At 36.6% G+C, this 18,082-nt stretch overlaps 3 protein-coding genes across 4 annotated transcripts; all 3 read right to left on the bottom strand.

Annotated features, from left to right (window-relative positions):
- RLP51 (receptor like protein 51) lies at positions 1–1,775 on the bottom strand. Its single transcript, XM_022284149.2, has one exon. It carries the CDS (start codon positions 1,620–1,622, stop codon positions 276–278), a length of 1,347 nt encoding a protein of 448 aa, XP_022139841.1. The 5' UTR covers positions 1,623–1,775; the 3' UTR covers positions 1–275.
- A 246-nt stretch (positions 1,776–2,021) lies between these two features.
- On the bottom strand, positions 2,022–8,390 carry IRX1 (cellulose synthase family protein). The gene is made up of 13 exons (XM_088121877.1): positions 7,681–8,390; positions 7,177–7,253; positions 7,002–7,053; positions 6,776–6,917; positions 6,179–6,454; positions 5,397–5,742; positions 5,156–5,293; positions 4,537–4,662; positions 4,247–4,459; positions 3,861–4,122; positions 3,569–3,768; positions 3,136–3,489; positions 2,022–2,820 (listed from the first exon to the last, which is right to left on the bottom strand). The coding sequence occupies exons 1-13, from the start codon at positions 7,856–7,858 to the stop codon at positions 2,233–2,235; spliced, it is 2,952 nt and encodes a 983-aa protein (XP_087978003.1). The 5' UTR covers positions 7,859–8,390; the 3' UTR covers positions 2,022–2,232.
- Positions 8,391–9,118: 728 nt separating this feature from the next.
- Positions 9,119–14,344, bottom strand: LOC148212516 (Transducin/WD40 repeat-like superfamily protein). 2 transcript variants are annotated; one of them, XM_088121878.1, is made up of 11 exons: positions 14,095–14,344; positions 13,472–13,568; positions 13,083–13,144; positions 12,786–12,842; positions 12,496–12,555; positions 12,029–12,085; positions 11,848–11,890; positions 10,559–10,636; positions 9,823–10,144; positions 9,604–9,757; positions 9,119–9,509 (listed from the first exon to the last, which is right to left on the bottom strand). In XM_088121878.1, the coding sequence occupies exons 1-11, from the start codon at positions 14,194–14,196 to the stop codon at positions 9,420–9,422; spliced, it is 1,122 nt and encodes a 373-aa protein (XP_087978004.1). In that variant the 5' UTR covers positions 14,197–14,344; the 3' UTR covers positions 9,119–9,419. The 2 variants fall into 2 exon arrangements, with proteins under 2 accessions (XP_087978004.1, XP_087978005.1); XM_088121879.1 differs by having other exon boundaries at positions 13,083–13,169; positions 14,095–14,302.
- Between the last annotated feature and the right edge of the window lie 3,738 nt (positions 14,345–18,082).

Below are 18,082 nucleotides of genomic sequence, written 5' to 3'. Positions count from 1 at the left end.
GACACTGAACATAATGATATTTTATTGAGACAAGATAGCAAATGAAAATATAATAGAAAAAAACAAAAGGAAAAGAAATGATGTTGATAACACCCAAAATGAACACATCATAACATAACAAACTGTGAATCCTCTTCCCTTTCAAATAATTGGACCAAACCCCCTACATTTACAATGCCTCTCATGATTTCTTTACTATTGCTTCTACAAAAAAAATTTGAGAAAATTTAAAAACCCCAAAATTTCTATTCTAAAACTAAAACCGATTTCCACTCTCAACGACAACACTTGGACAGACAAACCAGAAAAACAATGAGAAAAATTATGGAAGAAAGCCCAATGGCGACTCCAAGAACTACTTTATTCGGTCCATCATGAGACTCTTTCTTGTGGCTGCTAGTATCATCTTCATCACTATCATCGTAGTCGCTGTTACTTTCATCAGCCGACGAATCTTCCTTAGCTGGCGGTGGCGACAATGGCAGCCCATGTCTATCACAAGGAGCAATCCCAAGCTTCAATTTAGATGATAAAATTGAATGGTTGTAGCACAGATTGCTATTCCCCTTTATCTTGAACATTTCCAACCTACTCAAGAAAGACCCATTGAAAGGCATTACCCCATGGAACTGGTTGCTCTCGAGATTAAGATACTTGAGGCTCTTCATCTCCGAAAGGAACTTGGGAATTGTTCCGTTCAACTGGTTCGAGCTCAGATCGAGGTGAACCAATCCTGGAATTGCCGTAATCGACTCAGGGATCGATCCCGACAGCGAATTCGATGCCAACGACAGGTTCTGAAGCGAAATCAGGTCTCCGACGGAAGTGGGTATCTCGCCATTGAACTCATTAGAGGCTAGATTCAGAGATTGAAGATTCTCCAGCAGAGTAATTGAGTTGGGTATCTTTCCCTTGAGATTATTACCCGAAAAATCAATGTGGGTAAGGTTGCGATTCAAATGCTTCGGAAAGAATCCTGTGAGATTCGCATTCGAAATAGTCACGGACTTGAGGATATTCATTCTGCCAAGTATGACAAAAGGACCGGAGGCATTAACAGGGACATTGGTGACAGAGAGATCGGTGAGGTTCTCGAGACGGCTGAGCCAGACGCCGGTGAGCCTGCGGAGGCTGTTAGTGCAGGTGAAGGATCGGAGAGAGGCGACCAGATCGGCGGGGAAGCGAATGGGGGAAACGGGGCAGTCAACAAATTGGAGAGATCTGAGAGTGGAGAGGGATTTCAGAGCAGTGAATGACAGAGCAACATCGTCGGAGCAATTGGCGAGGCGGAGGAAAATCAGGTGGCGGAACGGCTCGGAGGAGTCGCAGACGGTGGCGTTGTGAAGTGAGGGTTGCTTACACGGGTCCCTGAAAGTGGGGATGCTGAGTGATTGCAGAGCTCTTAGTTGCTTCGGATCAAGACTGTTCGAAGAAGGGGACGGCGATGTCGGTGGCAGTAATGGCCGTGTGACGGAGGGGGCGGAGGTCGGAGACGGAGTTGGAGGAACTTCAATGGGCGCCGCCGGAGTGGCGGTGGGCCTGGTCGTGGCGGCGGCTGCGGCGGCGGCGGAGATTAGGAGAAGAAGCGAGAAAATCGCTGCCGGCGGCGGAGGCGGATTCATCGTTGCTCAGAGAGACGTTGGGGCGAGTGAGCTGAAGCACAGCAGCTGAAGCTCGGAGTTTAATTTTAATGAGGGAAGTGGGCATGTGACAGTTGGCATGATTACTAAAATACCCTTGCTTTTGCAAACTTTAACATAAAATGCCCAACTAACAATTTTGGCTGCTGACGAAGAAATAATTAACACTTGGTACATCAAAATTAAGCTTTCGTCTCGAGATCAGATTCCAATGGTTTATTAAAATCTACAAGTAATTCCAATCATAGTCTAAAAACAAATCAAACTTTCCAACAATAGTAAGAGTAAGTTGTTTACGCATTCAGAAATTGGGATGATCATGAGAAGAGAAACACTAAACTTTGTCAAAACTTGAAACTATAATGAGTGAGGAAAAGTGGATTTTGAGGAAGGTGATGACTATCTGTATTCATATTGATATTGCTCACACCAATGATTTACATTGTACAAACAGAAGAACCAAAATATTCATACGTATTCAACTGAATCTGTATATTTTCATCTCAAACGATGCCAAAAGGAAACTGATAATCAATCCTATAAACAATCACGAAGAGCCTTTGACAAGCAATCAAAGATTGTCGGTGACGACTCAACAATCTATGGCAATGCAGCTTTGTGCAACGGTTGTACCGTCAACTTGGTTGACAAATGGGTTTATCTTCACCCAAACAAGTGAGAAAACTGAGGCCAACAGCACGGACCACAGAACAACAATGGTTGGAGTCCGGTTTTGGCGACCCATGAGACCTTTGAGGAATGGATAGAGATGGAAAATCACCCAAAAGGCAAAGAATACCTTGCCAAAAAGAGGTCCCCAGGCCTCATATCCACCGTTTAATGCATCAGAAAATCCTGCAACGACACCGACCATGTTGATGACAATGAGGGTTGTAGGAGGGATCAAAAGTGTTGTCCATTTCACCATGTAAAGCTCTCCAAACTCGGTGTCATCAGCTGCCTTTGCAGTAACTGTGAAGTTGGTGTCCACACCAGCTAACATCTTTAGGAACCCTTGGAAGACAGCAAAGAGATGGGCAGAAACGCCCCCTATGACCCAGAATTGCTCGTTACGCCATAGATCTTCAATGCTAACACCACTCCAACGCAGCTCGAGGACACTGGTGAGAATGATGGACATGAAGAGACCCAGAAAAAGGGTACTTGCTAGGTTTGAGAGCTGCATGGTGTTGAAGAGAACTTATTTTAAGAAGTGAAACTAAATAGACAAAGGAAATTGAACAAAAAGTGAGGCAAAATTATACACAAGGATTATAGGCTGTAGCTATGGTTCCGTTCCTTTTGGTCATTCATTATAGAAGGGGTATTCAGTCCCATAAATGCAAAAGCAACACAATCTATTTCAATATTTAACAAAAAGTAGGAACAGACATGGCAAGAAAATGCTTCTTAAAGTAAGTATAAATTTTGTTGGTTATATTTGAATATTTTAATGTAATTATTAAAAAGAAAGCCCGAGGGCAGATATATTTACCGTTGGTATGATAAATTTTCCTGTCAGGAGGCAGATTGCAGGCAATGTACAGTAAGCAACAAGAGGGAGGGAGGTGAATGGATAAACAATGGTGTTTATGTATGCCATCCTTTGGAGCCATTTGAGCCGCCCTCCTGCAAATCCATACCACAAAGGACAATGTCTACTGAAAAAAATCTCAATAGATCCAAGTGCCCATCGAAGAACTTGGTGCAGACGATCGGAAAGGTTAATTGGCGCTGATCCTTTGAATGCTGGCCTTGAGGGCATGCAGTAGATGGACCTCCATCCTCGGCAGTGCATCTTGAAACCCGTTAGGATATCCTCAGTGACTGAACCATATATCCAACCAATCTGGAAAGCAGAACCATAAGTTGAAAATGATTCTCGAGGGTTTACTTTATATCAAATGAGAAAAGGCTAAAAATAATACCTCTTTTCCCCAAGCAGTCTTCTCTTCATAACCACAACCAATGACATGAATTGCTTCTCTGATCAAAGTCGATGGATTTGCAGATTCTGCAACTCCTCCATTTTCCATTAGTGTAGACTCAATAAATACAGAAGATAAGCCAAAAGTTTTCTCAAAGCTCAATTGAGAAATCAGCATTGACCTCTCATACTCATCATAATCTGTAGAACAATGACAAAACTAAATTTAATGGCAATTCAGAGAATTATAGCCTTAAATTCCAGAAACCCAATTCCACTAAGATTAGACTTACTATCTATTTCCCTGAGGTTAAAGATCGCAGCATCGAGCTCTTCTCTTTTGGCATCTCGCTGAATCTCAGTTGGATCTTTAGAGGCCTTCTTGAAAGGACAGCAGCATGAACAGCAGCCACACCATGAGCAGGATGATGAGGACGTCTTAGATAAGCTAGGCATAGTAGGAGGTCCGTAGCCATAAAGTGCCTGTCTATTGAAGACACAACCTGTACCTACATAAACTGGTCCCTGGATGCCATCAAGTCCTTTCATGTTGACCTGAAACAAAAATGAAGAGACTCTCAATACTGATGAGCCCCAAGACAGACTTATGCAGGGATAAAGGTCGACTGGTATAGTATTATTATGTTTCCACCTCTATTTAGTTATAATTTAAACTCACATCAAAGAAAACTGTGTTGCGGTTAGCATATCGATCACTTCGATCAATGCCATCAAACCTCTGAGGAAACTGAACATAGCATACATCTCGACCTACTTGTGGGTCCATCAAGAAACACATTGCCTCCCGTATAGCTTGGCTATTGTTAACATAGTGATCACAGTCAAGGTTGAGAATGTAGGGAGCGTTTGTGAGAACTGCTGATACTCTAACCTGTTTAAGGACAAAAATTTAAGTACACAACTTTTATGTGCCTGAAACAAATAAAAATATGATAGATGAACGAATACCAGAGCATTTTCAGCACCAGCTTTTTTGTGATGTTGGTAACCGGGTCTCTTCTCTCTGGAAACATAGACTAGCCGAGGAATTTCATTACCCTCTATGTCATGGGCGCCAGTATTTCCAAGAAAAACCTGAAACAACCAATCCTCTGTGTTTGAACATTTTGATTCAATTTTTTAAGTGAAAGACACAGGTAAACGTGTGGATGGATTATTGAACAAAATGGACACAAAAAAAGAAGGAAACAGGCAAAAATTCCATCTAAGACATTAATATTCTTATGCACCAACAGTCTATGGTCTTGAATTATTTTGAAATGACGGTTTTTACGACCACTTGATGTTTCTTTCACAAGGGGAAATTTTATAACTGAAGAACTTAGAAGTTTTTCAACATAAGCAGAATATATAAGCAAAAAGGTACTTAATTGTTAATTCTACACCAACCAAATTTGTCCAAGGTTTGATACAATCTGAACTGAACTTTTTCTATTAAGGTACGGCATTCAGGAAACCTAACATTATATGAACAAGCTAATTTGGCATTCATTTGCTATTGTAGAATAGGAGTTGAACATTCTTCTCTGCTAGTAGAATAAGGCAATCAAATTAATAGTGTGTTAACCTGAATCATTCCAGGGTGGTCACGTGGATTATTTCCTGGCCAAGCTGTTCCATCTTGCATGGACCAGCCTTCATCTGGTGTTTTTTGAGCCTTGGCTACCAAAGCATTGACTCGTACTTTAAACTCTTCATAAGCTCTCTGCAATGAATAAGCAGACTAAGTGTTAGATAACTATTTCTGACCAATGACCTACCGCATGATGTATTGAGTGGAGTGTGAAGAGGAAGCTTGAAGTTCTTACTTTCATTGCTCTACGTTCCTTGACAAAAGAAGGTTGCACTTTATCTTTCAAATAGTCTATTTTCTGTGAAAAGTAAAACTCAGGAGCTCGGGGTTCAATGGAGAATCTCTTGCAGAATGGAACCCACTTCCTTGCAAAGTCGGCTGTTTCAACTAGAGATTCAAATGTGAGCATAGCTGCACCATCGTCAGACACATAGCAGGAGACTTTATCGACAGGATAGTCCACAGCTAGGATTGAAAGCACGGTATTGGCAGTGATTAGTGGAGGTTCTTTCAATGGATCTACGGTACTCACAAAAAAATCCACAGCAGCAAGCTGAGAAGGCTCTCCCTCTCTTTCATACCTGACATAGAAACAGAAAAACATGCGACTCAAACACAATCAATACCATATCAAGCTCATCAAATTGAAGCATCATGTACCCACCACTTTTTTTATTCCTAATTAGATAGTATTCCATATTTTATCTGTCATTATATCATTCTTCCAAGCCTACATGGTACCCAAATATCTTTACTGCAGTTCAGTCACCATTGTTTGTAAAGTGAAGAGAAAGAGGCTGAATGGACTAGTTTAGTGAAAACGAAAACACAATATGTTTTTATATTACCAGTTCACCTAATTTGTTAGAAACAAACTATTACAACTTTAAGTGAGGTAAAAATGGAAAATCTCCAAAACTTTCCCCTAGATCACCAAAAAAAGAAAAATATTATAAAAAAAAACTCCCTAATTACTTAACTAATACGTCAATAAGTTATGCAGTCTTGCTCATATACCTGGCCGATAATCTGTCGATGTAAGTGTCCCTGCAGACGGGATACCATTTAGGGAACTGATCCAACACCCAAGAGAAGGCAAACCAGATTTCACATATAATAGAAGTGAGCCATAGACCAAAAGCACTATCAACAGGATTTGTTATTCGATATTGAAAGAAAAGAGCTAGAATGATCAATCGCATGATTATCACTATTCTGTATGGTGTTAATCTGCTCGATGGAATTGGATAAACTGAAGAAAATGTGTGTTCAACTGCAGCCTGCTCTGAAATCCTGTAAGAACAGAAATCACATTTCCGTAAGTTGTAATGACTGAATTATCTTATCATTAGGAGAATGTAATTTTGAGCATTTTTCTCTGAATAAAACTTGTAACATTAGCTTATATTCTTCTCAGAAATAGGATGTCAAAAAATCTGAGTGTCATTAAAAAGTTTGCAGATATGAAGCCAGTTTAATAGAAAAGCACATCAGCACACAGAAACCGGCTTTTAGCTTCAAGTCGGCATGAAGAATCTGAGAGATAGGACCAATATTACCTTTTTTTTTCCTTTTTTTTTTTAATAACAAACACCATAACCTCCTTGTACTTACTGTTTCTCCTCCATTTGTTGTTGAGGTGGAATTTGAGCTTCTTGTTCAGTCTTCACGGAAGGCCTTTTCTTTTTGTTCTTCTTATCCTTCCAACTCTCTACTCTGTTCTTCCAAATTGGGTTCCCAGATTCATCATTTAATTCTTCATAAAAACAGGTAGAGCTTATTAAGAATAAGAACAATATTAAAGGCTCCAAACGCGATTTATAAAATGTATATCAATTACCACTATCCACTGTTGACACACTACTGACATGTCTAGCATGAACTCCGGCATCCTAAGGAAAAACAGAAATGAGATATAAGTTCGTGAGGAACCTAAAATATTGGAAATTAAATAGTGAATACTTGTAACTCGGTCACAACTCGCAAGTAAATGAAACTGGCGAAATAAAATTTACCTGAGAATGACTGAGATGAGATGCTATTGTGTTCCGATCTCCTGACATCTTCGTATCAGCATCCATCAGTAAGTTCTCTAAAAATTTCAGAACGTGCAAACAAATTCAGAACTACTAAAAAGACAAGAACCACAGATATAATGAGACAAAAGAATGCGAACATAATCCCCGTAGATACTTCAAATTTCCTAACATATTCATAAGTAATTAAGTATTAGCAAACCGAACAGGGATCAAACTAATAGTTAATATAAATCCCGACATGAAACTATCTAAGAATTGGTTGAGCGTGAGCAATTGCAGAATTCGGATTACGATTTTCATGACTTTTTTTCAATTCAGTCTACCAATGACCGTTATGACTTCTGATACCATACCATATGATCAATCACAAATATACTCAAACTGAAATAGAAATTCCACTCAATGAAACTCAAGTTCCTGAACAGCAAAACCATAAAACTCTTGGAAAGCAACTAGGATAGTTGAGCGATCAGAATATACCGTCAAATGGAGCCCCGCACCGCAAGCAAGCTTTTCGGCCTTCCTTAATATCATACTGGACGCAGACTTTGCAAATATGAAAATGGCACTCATGGCAAGCAACGAAAACCTCTCCATTGGCATCAACTCCGACTTGCTCACCACAGTTGTGGCAAATCGGGACATCAGACACCATCATTTTTGTTCTCACTCGCAATTCTGCAAACCCCAAATGAAAGATAATCGCCGCAGCCCCAGAATCTAGGTTTTCTGGGTGATTTTATATGAAAAAGGAACAACCCAGATGAGTGGTATAGGTCTGTGAGAGAGGGCGATGAAAACATTTTAGAAATGCGGAAGAATGGAGGGTAGTAGTTGAAAAGACGAGAGGTTGGGAAGTTGGTTTCACCCATCTGCAGAGAGATAGAGAGAGGAAGAGGAGATGAGAAGCAAAGCCTGAGCTGCAGCGCTGTGCTGTGTACAGAGAGATTTGAATTCTTGCGGGAAGTGTAAGCAAAGATTTAGTTGGGCAGAGTACGTCTTTGAGCTACTAACAGACGATCGTGCACCAACCCCATCCACAAACACAAGCAACCAAGCCTCAGAAACTGCGACGCCCCCCTATAAATGGTACAGAAATCTTCAAATTCAAGTGCACTTCTTTCTTACTACAGTGTGAATCTTCTTCGTTCAAACTAAATCCTTGAAATGGTCGCTGGGAAAGGAAGAAAACGGTGGAGGGAAAAAATCGAAAATTGGATACTGTTGGTCGATCAACTAGTTTACTTCTTCTGTTCGATTTGATTGGAATTAATTAGTACAAACAAGGCAACGTACAAAATTATCCTGATTTAACGTAATATTAGAGAATAATCTGTAGAGTGTGTTGAGTCAGATCATTTCCCGCGTTTTTAGAATTGCTGATTCAATTTTTTTGGGTATCACAGGCTCAGAAATGCTGCATCGAAATGAGAAGCTTTTTTCTTTTTTAAATAATAAAATTTAGTGCTGGTCCTAAGGAGGTATCTCTCATTTATCAAGTTTACAAAATAAAGATAAAGAGAGAGAAAAAATAAGAAAGAAAATAGAATAAATAGTTAGTCAAATTTATTAATGGCGGTAAGTTTACCTCATCGTTTCCTATCTCTTTCTTTTCTCAAGGATCAACAAGAATATTTTGATTTTAGGTAGATAAGTAATTGTCTATAGCCAAAACTAGAAAACACTTTTTTAACTTGAGAAAAGTATATTTAGCTAAGGATTAAACAAACTTCCATCAGAAAGGAAACAAACACCACTTGAACAATGTGTTTGGGAGTAGTTTTGGCAGGCCAAAAATCACTTTAAACTGATTTTTAAAGTATCATTTGGATCATGATTTTTGAAGAAACAATTATATTGAAACCTCTTCTTTTCATATTCATTTATTCTACCATTACTCCAAAACACACTCTAAATCTCATGATAGACTTTGTGTAATTTGTTATAAAGAGAACATGATACAGAATAAATACTGCAGTGTTCGAACTCGTATAAAGTAATTTTTGCTTCATCAAGATGTTCAATGCAGATCCCTGAAAATATGAGGATGCACTATTAGGTGGGTGGTAACCCCTGCAAAATCTCTCTTGATCCCAAAATTGTGACCGTAAGGATCTAGAATCAGATTCTTCAAAATATGGGATCAGCTGCATGGTTCATTCAGATTTCTACAGGTTTCTCCCCAAGCTTCATGATCAGGCAAGCCGACCCGTGAGTCTCTAGGCAACAGTATATACCTTCACTACTTTACTGGTATCACAAACGATTAGGTTTTCTGTTTCAGATGGAGTGGTACATAGCCAATTCACCTGCAGAAAATTGAATCACCAAATTAGGAAATAATTGATGAAAACACAAGTAACAGTATGGATCGTGAATGTGAAAATGTCGATAGAACCCAACCTTTTTGCTCAGATTGATGTTCAAATGGAGAAGACTGTTGTTTCTGCCTGCATCCCCAGCATCAGGAACTCCAGAACAATTCCAAAGCTTTATGCATTTATCATTCCCACCAGATACTATGAACTTCCCTTTCTCCCCAAATTGAGAAAATGTCCTGAAATTTTCCATTTGGTAAGGGAGATTCGTCACCTTGCATAAGAAGAGAAAGAAATTACTTACACACAGGACACAGCAGCAGAATGTCCACCAACAGTGTAATCCAAATGTAAATTCTTTCTTCCAGTTTCTTCTTGGTTATCCGTATCACAAGCTGCAGTAACTCCCTTAGACTTGGGTCTTGTTTGTAATCTTTTACCCTTTGTAGAAACCTTTGATTTCTCAGATTCAATATCAATCATGTCCACGACACCGTCGCCCCTTGCCACGACACATATCTGACCCAATTTGTCCAGCATATTAACTTCAGGAACCGCTATTGCATGAATAAATGCTGGATTAAAACATTGTCCAGAGTTACTGGAAGGGTTGTTGTCCGGGCTACCTGTTGAAGGATGAAAATGACAAAACAGTTAAGTGTTTTTATACGTGTGTTACTTACATTAAACAGATACTGGCATAATCGTAACCATTCTTTCTTTTCTAAAATTATCCATGCACGACCATGTCAATGACATTGAAACACATAATCTGTAACAAATCAAATTATATTTATATTGCCACCACTTATGAACATTGGAAAATGGAATATGATGCAGTTATTAAGGCATGTAATAGTAATTTTTTTTCTTTTCAAAATTGTGTGCTATTATTACCACGTCTTGTAGACATCGTTGCATGATTCACGATACAGGCAAATGGAAATTAAGTTTTCAAGAATATATATTGGGTGAGCTAGGGCAAACAAAATGGAAAGCATGAAATAACACATGAACAGATGGGCTGCATGTGTACCAACCAAAATCAAGTACTTTGATGGGGCGCCCTCTGGAGAAGTCCCAAATAATGAGCTTTGAATCAAGACCTCCCGTAATAACTGTGAAGTAACAGAATTGTGAAATAGCAGTCAGATAGTAAAGATGAGGCTTCCCATTGTCTCAATATGGGACAACTTAGAAAAAAGAATACGATGACTGTGATAGTGTGTAGTGTAGCATCAAAAATAGCAACTAGCAAAGAAATCGATGACGTATGTGACTACCAAACCATGGAAATGTTCAATTCAAAAGAAAAACAAAATCTAAGAACTGAATGTTTTTTATACTCTAATTCTGAACAAAGTGGGCTAAACACTTTAAAGTACATCCGAACTTGCGACAACTTACTAACAGTTATAACTTATCGTTTAATTCTAAGTCTGGTAGGAATTAGGATAGTCAGCAAAAGAATAACATCTATCAATCCTCAAACTATAGAATTTGAACTCTAATTGTGTCCAATGAGTACCCACTTCAATAATGTCTCAGGTTATCCAGGATTCCAGGGGTCGTAAATACATTGGCATGGGGAACGCCCACAATAAACCTAACTTTCGGGCCTACGGTACCATAAATTTGTACACTAGGTTCTCTCTGTTAAGCATTTCTCTATCGCATTCCCAGAAAACTCTGAAATATCAGTATGCAGGATCCTAAATCCGTCTTCAAATATGATGCACAAGCTGCAACACAAGACAAAAATATGGTTTCCATCTTTCCATCCATGTGTTCATGGAAGTTGAAATACATCCTTCATGTGGAAGAATAAAGAATCTTCTCTTGACCTCAAAGAATCACTCCAAAATCCAGATTGATCATTTTATGAAGCTGTGTCTCACAATGATCAATGAAACATATCAACAAGCAGAGTATATCTCCATCAAGATCGAGACTCAAGCTTAAGTATTATAAGAGTACACCTTTGAAAGTTTGGATCTTTTCATTTCCTTTTTTTCCTTTTTTTATAAGTGCAATGAAGCTGCCCTCATGATAAATGAGCTCTCTTTGAACTTCTCAGAATCCAGAATAAACACTAAGGTCAGGAATAACTCATAATTTGATATGCTTAGCTACTTCTAAACAGTTCACTGGCATACACTAATCAATAAAATAAATGATCCTGTTCACTGTAGAAATCAGAAACTATATATTGCAATGTAAGCTATCAGATTCAAGAGCTTATAATGCAGACTGGACCACCGATTGTCTCAAGTGAACAATCACCGAAGAAAAAGGTGGAGAAAAAAGTTAACATGTTCCAAGTAAATACCTTCCCATGGTCTCCAAGGAAGGAACTGAACACTGCTACAGATCTAAATATATGGTTCAGGATGCAAAGATGGGATCCATGTAACCTGATTAAAGAACTGTAGTGTACATGGGAAAAAATGGAATACAGAGGGCCGCAACCTGATGTATTAAAAAGTGCTTCAAGTTTCAAGAAAGGATACACTCGAATGGCCAGATCTTAATGTTTTATATAAGCATTGCTGGTGAATGTCAATGATCTGCCATAAAGAATATAATCAGCATTTAAACTGTCAATTTGGGCATAGCAACATTATAAACCATTGCTTCTGCATTTTTATTACTAAAAAGGGCTGGGATGTGTGCATGCTTGCATAAAAGACTGAGATAGGGCATTACAATTCTTAACATACTATAGATCTCACTGGCAATCAAACAGATGGAGGCAACACTAAGGTAAAAGGATGCTGTAGACACTTGATGCCAGCATTTTTAGGTCCTCACTAGAAATTATACTCAAATAAAAAAAAGATCATAATCTAATTACCAGAAATCATACAACTATTAATCTAATCAAACTGAACTAAAATCAGAAAACAGAACAATCGTGCATGCTCATTTGAGTTTGAATCCCAAGAAAAAAAAAATTCAGTAAGCTAAAGATGCTGACCTTAACATCACCACCATCATCGGCAGCAGCGAGAAAAGAAGATTTTGGGCTGCAAGAAACCTGCATGGGAAGGAGAAGTTTTGACTAATGGCTTCCGACCAATAATAATTGATTTTTTATTAAAAAAGAAAAAGAAAAAAACTATTAGATTATATAGGATGTCTCCACGCCTTAAAACAAAGAAAATAGCATCATTACTAAATTAAAGTTCAAAATACATCTTCAAAGTGATTAGAACTGATCCAACTAGAGCAAGATAAATGTATAAACCATATACTGATTAGCTCTACCTGATTGATCTCCTCTTTGTTGTAACTATAACTCCCCAATGGTTTCGATGATGTGGCCTCCAAAAGTAAAAAGAATAAAAGTCATGGCATAGCAAGCATCAACAAATGAAAGTTCAAAAGACATCTTCAATCTCATTAATATTAATACACTTCTTATAGGAAAGGCACAAGACATGACTAAATAGACATCAAATATTGTGATATTCGGAAAAAGTTGACCACGAGTTGCATTAGTTCAGTACGTTCTTTCCTATAAAATAAAAGTATATAGTTTTTAACGATATGAAACTTCATCACCTGATGGACATCAAATGACTTAATTTCCTTCACGGAGGAGATGTAAATAACATCTTCATTCCCTGAATAAGCCACAAAAAAACAAAACTAAACAAAAAGGAAAAAATGCAGAATGCATCAGCAGAAATTGTAACAACAAAAAAGAATGTACAGTGTACACTTGAGATTTTAGTTTCTATCTTGAGAATATAATTATTTTAGCTAGCGGCTCGTTAAGGATGCCACATCGAAAAGATCAAGAGACCTATAAATACATGGACTACTCCTCAGTCCTCTCATTGCTAATTGTTAATTAGTTTTGAGATGGAATCCTACAAATATTAAGGTGTATCATTAATGTTTCGTTCATCACTGAGTTAAATAAAAGAGTGACTAAGAGAGAAATGGACCTGGCTTGAAACATATGGATGAAATAGGTTCTGTTCCAACTTCCATAATGGATACGACATCTTTGCATCTCATGTCAAACCAGCAAACACAACCATCCTACATCCTCCAGAAAAACGTAGAGGGAAGAAGTTAATTAAGAAGTGGTAACGTCCAATAAAGAAAAGCTAAATACAATTAACTAATGTAGTCCAGTCCAGTTATTTCTGACATACCCGATGTCATATGAATGCAAAATCCTTCTAAAACATCTATGTTGGCAATTGTTTCTAACATCAGTTATAGAACGACAATTCTCAGTTTTAATATACTTTCACGGTAAATTTGAAGCTCAAATCGAGCATGGAAACTGTACACTCAGAGGCGCAAATGAGATGTCATTACAGGCTCAAGGAAGATTGTGCAACCTACTAAAATTCAATACCGTTTAATAGCTTACTCGAAGAAAATTGTTAAAACTGGTAGAGCTGAACATTAGCAATGAGGACATTGGAAGTTAATTGTTCACTGAATTCAAGGAAAGAGGACGTAAAGGCCAAAAGTACAGTCTACTACTTAACCGTTGCACTTTCTCAGCAAGCAAAATAACTTTAGAGGTGGAGAAAATGGAAGTTGGAGATATAACCTCGCCTGAAGTAGCGACAAGGCCAGGACGGTCATGCGAGGCGATGCAGCACGTTGCAGTGGCTTTGTGACCCCTCAGTCGTCTCGGCGGTGCCTCCGACATCTTCCCCTCTCTGCAGTCTGCCCTGCCTTCAGTTCTCTCTGCGTTTCCGGCGACTTGGTCTGCTGCGGCCTACGAGTCGCCGATGATCGTAAAATTGGGTCTTCTTCGATCAGCTGGGTTAGCTTTGGGCTACTTGAGTTTCGGCCCAAAGCTTATTTTCTCCTGACCAAATTTGTGTTTTCAAAATTTTTAAATAAAATAAAAGGTTTCTTTTTTTAACCTAAAATTTTAGAGAACAAAAACCCACAAATAATTTTGAACTGAATTTTTATTCTCTTTTTTTTAATAATGTTTAGAGTTCTTGATAATTTGTAAATCTTTTGTTTGATTAGACTTTCTATTATTTTGTTTTTTAGTTTTCATCTTTATATGTTGCAAATTATGATTTTTACATCATTAATAATTTGAGGCATGTACCATTTTTTTTTAGAGAGCTAGACATATTCACGTACATATTATTTAAGGTCAATTTGAACTTAGCTCAACAATAATTAATGCAAGTCTCTGACTAAAAAGTCATAATTTGAGTGTTCACTTCCACTAGTTGTATTAAAATTAAAAAAGAGTACTTTTATGAGTAGTTATCTTCCCACTAACAGCATTAAACTTTTATAGCATCCTTTTTATATTTCTCTCTTATTTATTAAATACTTAATGGTGGTTCTCTTATTTATTAAATACTTAATGGTGGTAAGCAAAAATGGTACTTACCAAAAACTCGTATATATTATGTATGGACACATTTTAGATTGGCTAGATACTTTTCATTTTCCAATATATATATGGTGCGCTCCCGATGTTTTGCATTTTTTTTTCGAAAATGGGTGAAAAAGTTGCTAATATGAAAGAATTATTATAACACCATTTCTGACAAAAACCCCTGATCGATCAAATCTACAAAGAATTATGAAAACCCAGAAGAAATTAAAGGAGAGGAGACGAAGATGAAGCATAAAGTTTCCAACTTTACAAACATTATCCTCCAAAATACAGAGTGGATCGAATGCCGAGAACAAAATCGTCATCTACCTTAGAAACTAAACGAATGTATACACTTCCTAATGTTCAATCATCTGACAGTGCAGGCCACTGCATAAGCCCACGATCTGATGTGCTCTTTCATCGCCATACTGTCTTCAAACGGAGGCATCTTCTTCTTCTTGTAAACTTCACCCCTAATTCTCTGTTCTTCAAACATCCAACATTCAGAAATCTCCTTTACGACAAAATTCAGATCTATTTCTCCAAGGATTTTTCTCCTCTGCCTCAGACACGAACACGATGATCTCCTTATTCTGCTTCTTGATCTCCTCTTCTCTTCTTTCGTACTAATTTCCACCTCTGTTTTCGTTTCACACCCAAACCCAAACCCACCATCTTGATCTTCCAGTACTGCATTGTTATTCTCGCGCATGGGTGTCGCGATTTCTTCTCCTTCGACGTCGTTTAGGGTGGGATTTTCGAGCTCTTGGATGGCCGGCGCCGTCGTTCCGAAGAACCAGAGAGAATCCAAATTCTCTATTACCTTACACCCGTTCATCCTACCCGACGCCCATAAATCCCAATGAAGCTTCAAACTATTAATAAACCAAGTTTTAGTGGGTGACAGCAAATTACTAAACTACCATTCCATCACTGCCACGACAACAGCCTCTTTCTTTGAGGGTATTACAGTAAATTTGAACATTTGGGATTGGGCTTGGAGTTCTGTTCTGTTGTGCTGTAAAACCGTGGACTTTTTGACCGACCGTTCACAACTCCGTTAAAGTGAACGGAAAGTCACTCTAACGGTCGAAATTAGACGTGCAAAACGACAATAATTGCATTTTTTTCGGGACGTGGGGCCGACTTTCAGAATGCCAACCAGAGCCAAACCAGAGCGTGGTTTTGTGGGAGTTGAATTGAAACGATCAATCACTAATTAATTAATTTATTATTATTATTATTATTGTTCTTTTTCTTTTTCTTTTTACGAAAACGAACCAATAAGAAAAGAATGAAAGTGAAAAAGCATAATTTTTTTTATTTAAATAATCAGCCTGAACTTTATACCAAAGAATCCATATTTAATTTGAAATCTCTAGCTTTTGAACTATAACGGTATGCATGGTTCACATGTTATATGTGTTTGGTAAATCGCTGATTCAAATATAACTCGCGTGGACAGAACATTTATTACCATATCTATGGTCAATATTCAATTTATCCACTCTCGTATTTTTTTACTTAAAAAATGTATAAATGTTTGGTAAATTCATTAGGCTTTAAAAATTCAATATCCTACTTAAACAAATACGACATTACTCTCTTCTTTTAAGCAAACTTTTTATGATTTGATATGATTATATATGCACCTGAGATATATTTTATATATAGAAAAAATTCAAACTAAGTATTATTAATATTTAAACTATAATGGTGATTTAGGATAAACTAGTATGTATGAAGAATTATTTACATATTTAGTTGAGTTGTTTTACTTAATTAGGCAATTAAGTAGTTATTTCACCATTAACTTTTTGATAATTGAACTTTATTTTGATTTGTGTTACGTGTATATATAAGTATATTCTTCTTTTTTAAGTCGTATATATAAGTATATTCTCGATCTAGAGATGTGAATATATATCAATATGGTTTTCTCTCCGAGTTATACTTGTTAAGTGTTTTTAGCCTATTAAAAACACTTATAATTTTTTTTTAAAAATATTTAGTTAGATAATCAAAAATAATTTTGAAAATTTTAAAAATACTAAAAAAAAAGTAGTTAAAGTGACTTTTAGAAAATAATTCAATTCATGCTTTTTTTATCCTATAATCACACAGTTTTTTTCTCTCTCTCTCACTGAAGAAGAAAATTTTATAATCACACCGTTAAACCATAAACGTCTAGTTTTATCATCATAATATATACATTACAACATTTGGGATTTGCAAAGTAGAGTACAAATGGAAATAAACAAATAGGGAAAAGCAATAAAAAGAATAACATTTAAAAAAATTAATTAGTTTAAATGTCGAGGACCAAAAAAAAAAAGATTTAAAAAAGTTTTATTCAAATCATGAATTTCAAACTCTATGGTAATCTTCGGTTGACCCATAGTAGTCAAAGTAAATTCTAAAGAATTTTAAAGGAAATAAGTACCCACTATGAGTAGATACCTAATCAAAATTTAATATTCTAAATTTTTTTGATAATCAAATGTAGTAAGTCAGACTCACGTGATTAAGGAGAAGAAGGGAAAAAAATTACTCTACGAATGATCTCTTGTTTTAAAATATTAACATTTTATAAACTTCTTTACAACTAAAGTTAATTACATGGTACACTAATGTCTATTAAAGTAATTAAAATTATAACCTTAATTTTAAATATATATATTTGACCGAATCAATATTAAATATTTAAAATATATAATAATCACCACTTACAACAATTTTTAAGTTCAATAAAGAAATATATAACTAATGTCGATAAGGGGGAGTTGTTTATAAGTTCAATATATTAAGATCTTGTCTAAAATAAAGCCAAGTTGGTGAAAGATTTTTTAGAATATTTAAAGCTACCAACACATATATTTTATGTAGAAATAAAATAATTAGTATTAGAAATAAATTAATCCTTGGCCTCTACAATGAAGAAGATGGTTTTTTATTAATTTAATGGGGGCAACATGCATTATGCATATGGATAGCGTTTTATCACAAAATAACGAATCAAACAAACAAAATTACGTAATACTCCCAAAAATTAAAAAATGAAATAATACTAAAAAAATGAAATAAACTAACATTCATTGATGTCACCCCTTTACTTTATTTCAATTTTTTTTCCTTTTAATTGTTGGAGTTCAAAAATATTCCTCCATGAGAGGAAGCTTTAGAT

Source organism: Momordica charantia, assembly GCF_013281855.1.
Source record: "Momordica charantia cultivar OHB3-1 chromosome 3 unlocalized genomic scaffold, Mcharantia_2.0 BLBB01000003.1, whole genome shotgun sequence".
Lineage (NCBI taxonomy): Eukaryota > Viridiplantae > Streptophyta > Magnoliopsida > Cucurbitales > Cucurbitaceae > Momordica > Momordica charantia.
The sequence above is the reverse complement of the archived record's forward strand: the minus strand, read 5'-3'. Positions and strand labels throughout refer to the sequence as shown.

Excerpts from the sequence above, each read along its gene's own strand:
- RLP51 (XM_022284149.2), bottom strand. The coding sequence starts at position 1,622 with ATGAATCCGCCTCCGCCGCCGGCAGCGATTTTCTCGCTTCTTCTCCTA.
- IRX1 (XM_088121877.1), bottom strand. The coding sequence starts at position 7,858 with ATGATGGTGTCTGATGTCCCGATTTGCCACAACTGTGGTGAGCAAGTC. Across the intron at positions 7,054-7,176 it reads CTCATCTCAGTCATTCTCAG|GATGCCGGAGTTCATGCTAG; the intron begins GTAAATTTTATT and ends GTTTTTCCTTAG. Across the intron at positions 4,663-5,155 it reads ACCACCCTGGAATGATTCAG|GTTTTTCTTGGAAATACTGG; the intron begins GTTAACACACTA and ends TGGTTGTTTCAG.
- LOC148212516 (XM_088121878.1), bottom strand. The coding sequence starts at position 14,196 with ATGTCGGAGGCACCGCCGAGACGACTGAGGGGTCACAAAGCCACTGCA. Across the intron at positions 12,843-13,082 it reads AGTCATTTGATGTCCATCAG|GCCACATCATCGAAACCATT; the intron begins GTGATGAAGTTT and ends TTACTTTTGGAG. Across the intron at positions 9,758-9,822 it reads TCTGCTGCTGTGTCCTGTGT|GACATTTTCTCAATTTGGGG; the intron begins GTAAGTAATTTC and ends GGAAAATTTCAG.